The 6,306-nt window shown below is 67.0% G+C and overlaps 1 protein-coding gene across 1 annotated transcript; it reads left to right on the top strand.

The window, feature by feature from the left end:
- Window positions 1,847–4,620, top strand: DRD4 (dopamine receptor D4). The gene is given in 5 exon segments (XM_003122390.3): window positions 1,847–2,116; window positions 3,465–3,577; window positions 3,648–3,987; window positions 3,990–4,176; window positions 4,311–4,620. Coding segments are annotated over 5 exon segments (1,113 nt in total). The 3' UTR covers window positions 4,514–4,620.

A 6,306-nucleotide genomic window follows, 5' to 3' on the forward strand; every position in this document is an offset into this window, starting at 1 on the left:
GAGGATGGTCTGGGCCGACTCCCTGTGTCCCGTGGGTGCAGTGCAGTCTTAGCTGCACCCACAGCCCGTCCTGCTCCTGCAGTCCTGCGTTGGCAGGTGGAGGGCAATGGGCACATAGGCTCTGCCATGGGGGGAGGGAGGACCACCCCCAGTTCTCCGGAGAAGCCCCGGACTGGCGGGTTTGTAGGAGGAGGCGCTGCAGCTGGAGAAGGTTCTCCCTTGGGGCCTTTCTCTGTGGAGAATAAGTGACTCAGACAGAACTTGTCTAAAGAGCAGGGGAGTTCCCGCTGTGGCGCAGTGGGCTGATGCTCCAGCTGGTCTCCACGGAGGCTCCGGGGCAATCCCCAGCCCAGGGCAGTGGGGTAAGGATCCCGCATTTCTGCAGCTCTGGCGAAAGTCACAGCTCCCGCTCGAATTAGATCCCTGGCCTGGAAACTTCCATGTGCCGTGGAGGCTGTCAAAAAGCAAAGCAAAGCAGGCATTCCAGTCATGGCTCAACGGTTCCCGAACCCAACAAGCATCCATGAGGCCGCGGGTTCCGTCTCTGGCCTTGCTCAGTGGGCTAAGGACCTGGCGTTGCCATGAGCTGTCCGAGGCTCGGATCCGGCGTTCTGTGGCTGTGGTGTAGGCCGGCAGCTGCAGCTCTGATTTGACCTTAACCCTGGGAAACTCTATGTGCTGCCGGTACAGCCCTAAAAAGAAAAAGAAAAACCATGCAGAATTCCAGCTACTGCTGGGTTTTTATCATGGCCTTTCCTCCGGTTTGGGCCTTTTCAGGCTCAGAAGAGCCAACAGCCCGGGGGCACAGGCTGGGAGGTGACGGCACAGGGACTGGGGTTGACGACTCCGCTGCGGGTAGAGGATGAAGGCTCAGGCAGCAGATGTGGTGGCGGGTGACTGAGTGTGGTCCAGACTGGTGGATTAGGGCAGCTGGATTAGGGTGTGCAATCACTGCTGCGGACGTCAAAAAGTAGGGTCCTGGAGTTCCCATCGTGGCGCAGTGGTTAACGAATCCGACTAGGAACCATGAGGTTGCGGGTTCGGTCCCTGCCCTTGCTCAGTGGGTTAACGATCCGGAGTTGCCGTGAGCTGTGGTGTAGGTTGCAGACGCGGCTCGGATCCCGAGTTGCTGTGGCTCTGGCGTAGGCCTGTGGCTACAGCTCCGATTAGACCCCTAGCCTGGGAACCTCCATATGCCGCGGGAGCGGCCCAAGAAATAGCAAAAAGACAAAAAAAAAAAAAAGAAGTAGGGTCCTGTTGGGTGTCGAGGGTGGAAGGGGGAGCACCACTGAGGTGGAAGCGGCCTGAAAAGAATTTCTCCCCAGTCGCGTAAAGGGGACGGAGTGGGAAGTGGCTCCACCGTCGCCTGGACGGACACCAGGAGCGACCTTGGGGAGGGGACGCCAGCTTGGCTCCAAGAAGGGACCCGGGGGAGGGTGGGTCCTCTGGGGCCGCGCAGGATGGCGCTGGCGTGGGTGCCCGCGAGTCTCCAGGGAAGATCCGGCCGGCCTTCCGTCCCCGTCCGTTTCTCGGGGCGCAGAGCCGCCCGTCGCTCGCCAACCCTGCGCGGCGCAGAGCGATGCCCCGGGCCGCCCGTGCCAATCAACTCGCTTAACACGGATCTCGCGGGGCTGTTGCATCTGTCCATCCGCCCGGCTCTCGGACCGCAGGAGTCCAAGAAGAGCGGAGACGGCGCAACTTGGGGCCCCCGGGGTCCACCAAGCCGGGCGGGGCCGGGCGGGACTAGCGCTAGGCTGGGCCTGCCCCAGGGGCGGGGCTCCCGGGTCGCGACCCGGGCTCTGTCCCTGGTGCTGAGCGCCCGCCGGGGCGCGTGGGGCCGGGCGCCATGGGGAACCGCAGCGTCGCGGACGCCGACGGGCTGCTGGCGGGGCGCGAGCCGGCGACAGGCGGCGGCGCAGGGGACCCCGGGGCAGCGGCGGCGCTGGCGGGGGGCGTGCTGCTCATCGGCGCGGTGCTCGCGGGGAACTCACTCGTGTGCGTGAGCGTGGCGGCCGAGCGCGCCCTGCAGACGCCCACCAACTACTTCATCGTGAGCCTGGCGGCGGCCGACCTCCTACTCGCCCTGCTTGTGCTGCCTCTCTTCGTCTATTCCGAGGTGAGCCCGCGGCATCCCCACGCACACCCCTCACCTGCTCCTTGTCCCCTGTCCTGGGCCATATCGAAGACCCAGCGTGACTCTGCCGCTTGGCTTCTCAGGAACCTGGACCTGGGCGCTGAGCCTGGTCACAGAACAACTGGAGCCGCCGTCTCCTCCGAACTCCACTCCCTCCCCTGTCTCGCTGTCCATCTGCCTGCTTTGCTGTCTGTCTCTCTCTTCTCCCTCTCTGTCTTGGTGTCCACCACCCAAGGGATGCTTCTGTCCTTCAAAACAGAAACCCCCGAAGCTGGCGACTCTGGCAGTCCAGCGCCCCCCACCCCGAGCTGGTTCTTCTCCCCCCACCCCAGCGGTACTCGCCAGACCACATGCACGCACACATCAGCAAGCCCCAGGGAAGGAGACCTTCACTCAGCAGACTCCACCCTCAGCAGGAGAGGCTCAGCTGCCGGGAGCTGCAGGGCACTGGGCACATTTGGAGGGAGGGGGACCCAGGCCTGGCAGCGAATCCAAGGGAAGGGGCAGGTGTGGGATCCAGAGCCCCTGCCAAAACCCCAGGTCAGGTCCAGCCCTTGGGTGGGTCCCCCCTGTTGCCAGCCATGTCCACTCTGGTTTGGGCAGAGAAAAGCTGCTTAGGGCAGAGTTGGGGACACAGTGTCCTGGGCTGTGGGGGAGGGGAGGCTTGGCTTTTCTAAGGTGGACCCGGTGAGTCGGGGCAGGGCTGGGCCAGAGGCTAACAGGACAAGGACGTTCATGACCTGCCGCTCCCCCGGAGCCACCGGCAGACGTCACTGTGAAGGCTCTTAAGCTCCTAATCGTCCCAAATCAGCAGGAGGGGATTTAGAAGGGGGGCGGCTGCCTGCTCCTTTGTCCTTGGTGGGAGCGCTGGGCAGTGCTCAGGACTCAGGCTCTGTGTCAGTGATGTGGGTGCTTGTGTTCAGAATCCCGGAGCAGCGACAGTTTCAGCCCACAGGCCGACTGCCGGGCGGGGTGGGGGATAGGAGTGCTGGGCAAGCGCTCCAGGGCAGTAGCCTCCCCACCTGCTCGGGGAGGGGACCCGGGCCTCACGTCCTGAGAGATCACGGTCCTCAGGTGACTGTGCCCCCGGGGTCCCCCTCCCCGGCCTTCCTCAGTTCTAACGGAAAGGAATGGGGGGCGTCTCTTGGCACCCAACTTGAGCGGGAGGCTTACCCAGGCCTGTGACGGTGCCCAGCTGCCCCACTCCCCTTCCCCTGGCCCTGCTCCCCCCGAACAGGGCGGGTCGGAAAAACAGCTCTGGCGGTGGCCGGCTGGGGGGAAGGTCAGCCCTCAGCCCTGCTGAGGACCCGGGGCCCTCCCTGCGGCGCAGGTGCACGGCGGCGTGTGGCTGCTGAGCCCGGGTCTCTGCGACGCGCTCATGGCCATGGACGTCATGCTGTGCACCGCCTCCATCTTCAACCTGTGCGCCATCAGCGTGGACAGGTAAGCCGCCCCCGCCGCCCCCGCCGCCCCGCCCTGCGCGCCACCGCTGCCCTCCCCGCCCTCCCCGCAGGTTCGTGGCAGTGGCCGTGCCCCTGCACTACAACCGCCAGAGCCGCCGTCAGCTGCTGCTCATCGGCGCCACGTGGCTGCTGTCGGCGGCGGTGGCGGCGCCGGTGCTCTGCGGCCTCAACGATGCGCGCGGCCGCGATCCCGCCGTGTGCCGCCTGGAGAACCGCGACTACGTGGTCTACTCGTCCGTGTGCTCCTTCTTCCTGCCCTGCCCACTCATGCTGCTGCTCTACTGGGCTACGTTCCGGGGCCTGCGGCGCTGGGAGGCCGCCCGCCGCGCCAAGCTGCACGGCCGTGCGCCCCGCCGGCCCAGCGGCCCTGGCCCGCCGCCGCCCGACGCCATCCTGGCCCCCGACACCACCCCACCCCCGACGCCATCCCGCCGGCCCCCGACACCCGCCCGCCCCCCGATGCCCCTCCGCCCCTCGACGCCGCTGTAGCCGCCGAAGCCCCGCTGCAGGCCCGCAGGAGACGCGCCAAGATCACCGGCCGCGAGCGCAAAGCTATGAGGGTGCTGCCCGTGGTGGTTGGTGGGTACCAGCCCGGGGCAGCGGGCGGAGGGAACGCGGCAGCGCCCAGGGTGGCAGGCGGCGCTGAGGGGGGGGGGCGTGGCAGGGACCCGCTCACGCAGCACCCCCCACCGCCCCCGCCCCGCCGCCCCCAGGGGCCTTCCTGCTGTGCTGGACGCCCTTCTTTGTCGTGCACATCACCCGGGCGCTGTGTCCCACGTGCGCCGTGCCCCCGCGGCTGGTCAGCGCGGTCACCTGGCTGGGCTATGTCAACAGCGCCCTGAACCCCGTCATCTACACCGCCTTCAACGCCGAGTTCCGCTCTGTTTTCCGCAAGGCTCTGCGCCTCTGCTGCTGAGCCCACCCTTGGTCTGGACCCCGCTCGTGGCCTGAGGTTCTGCAAGAGTCATTAAAGGGATGCCAAACACCCGGCTGGGAAGCCTCCTGGCGGTGGGGCAGGGGGCAAGGGGGGGGCCCCTCCTGACCCCCAGCCGCCCTCCTTGGAAGGAAGCCCGGGTCCCTGCTGGGCTGGGCCCCTGCGCCGGCTGCAGGGAGGTGTGGGCAGCTCTGCCCCAGGAGAAGCCTCCGTGGGGGACCTGAGCAGCCCCTGCCAGGCCGGCTGTGCCAGCACTCACACCCTCTTCTAACAGCTTGGTAGCCCCCGCGCGGGCCAGGGGCAACCCACCCCCACCCGGGAGCTCGAAGGCAGCAGCCTCCCCACCCCGCCCTGCCCACCGCTCTGGCCGCTGCCTCAAGGTCAGAGCAGAGCTCCCTGCCAGCTCCGGGCCTCACCACGTTTGGCCTGGTGCCGGACAGATGAACGGGCTCGTGGAGCCACCTCCCTTCAGGGAGGGCTGAGCAGAGGCTCACAGGCCCTCAGCCACCCTCTGCCCCACGGCCAGGCCCAGGGCGAGAGCAGGGAGAAGCCCGCCTGCCCAGCATGCCTCCCGAGCCCATTCAGACACGGCCCCACCTGGACTCCTTCCAGCCTCGGCCCACTGCTCCCAGCGCCGTGGCTGGGTGTTCCTGTGGGATGCTGTGAGGAGGACGGGGACAGCCGCTGCCAGGTGCTCGGTTCTGCTCTGAACAGGAGAAACTGTGGGCAGTGAGGGCCACGGCATCAGGCCCGACCCGGAGAGAGAGGCGGCCCCTTCCCAGCTCTGGGTGGCCACCCTCTCCTGCTCAGATTCTCAGCTGCCGCCTCCTCCCAGAAGCCTCCTCTGAACACCCCCAGGACCAGCTTGTCCCTACTGCCCTGGGGGAGACTTGACCTCAGGGGAGCCGAGCACTGATGGGCAGGGGGGCTGATGAGGGTGCCGTGTCTCTGAACCCCACAGGGTCGGACATGGAGTGGGGGTGAGGGGAGGGCACCCTGGCTCTGGTGGCTGCTTCAGCGTCCAGCACCTTCTCGCCAGTGAAGTGTGAGGACGGCTGCAGCAGACATCCTGGGCATCCCCCAGGGAGGGGTCCCTGTACCCAGGGAGGAGCCCCAGATGGCGCAGCCTCGCCCAGGCAAGACACCTGCCCCAAAGCTGAGCCACCATTACAGCAAGGGGCCCCGACTTGGCCACTGGCCTGTGTGTCTCAGGTCCACGCACCACACCCACGCCCTGTTGCCCATCTCTGATGCTTGCCCCACGTGCCTGCCATGGTCTCGCCAGGCAGTCAGAGCTGGCTTCTGCTGCTGCCGAAACGATCTCAACTAGCAGCATGCCCGCCCGCCCACTGCAGCGCCTGCTGCTCTGCCCACGCCCCACAGTGGTCTTCGTGGGGCAAGGCCGCGCCCCCCACACACCTGTTCTCACCTCTGTTCTCTGTTCTAAGAACTGACTGTGCTCCAGGAGGTAGGGCCAGGCCAGTGGGTGCCCCTCCTCTGGCCTGGGACCTGCTGATGGCCCCACCCCGCCCCTTCTGGCCCTGTGGACAGACTCCTACGGCCCCAAGGCAGAGACAAGGTGGAGGAACAGGTGCAGGTCCCCAGGGTACTGACTGCCCAGCACACGGCTGGGCCCACCAATGCCAGGGTCACCACGGCCTACAGCTCAGAGGATCTCCGCGCCTTGACAGCCACACCATGCCAGCTGACAGAAACCGGCCCCTGCCTGTGCCCCGAGGCTGTGTCCAGCAGGAGAGGCCACCAGAAGTGCTGAC

This window comes from Sus scrofa, chromosome 2, assembly GCF_000003025.6.
Source record: "Sus scrofa isolate TJ Tabasco breed Duroc chromosome 2, Sscrofa11.1, whole genome shotgun sequence".
Classification (NCBI taxonomy): domain Eukaryota; kingdom Metazoa; phylum Chordata; class Mammalia; order Artiodactyla; family Suidae; genus Sus; species Sus scrofa.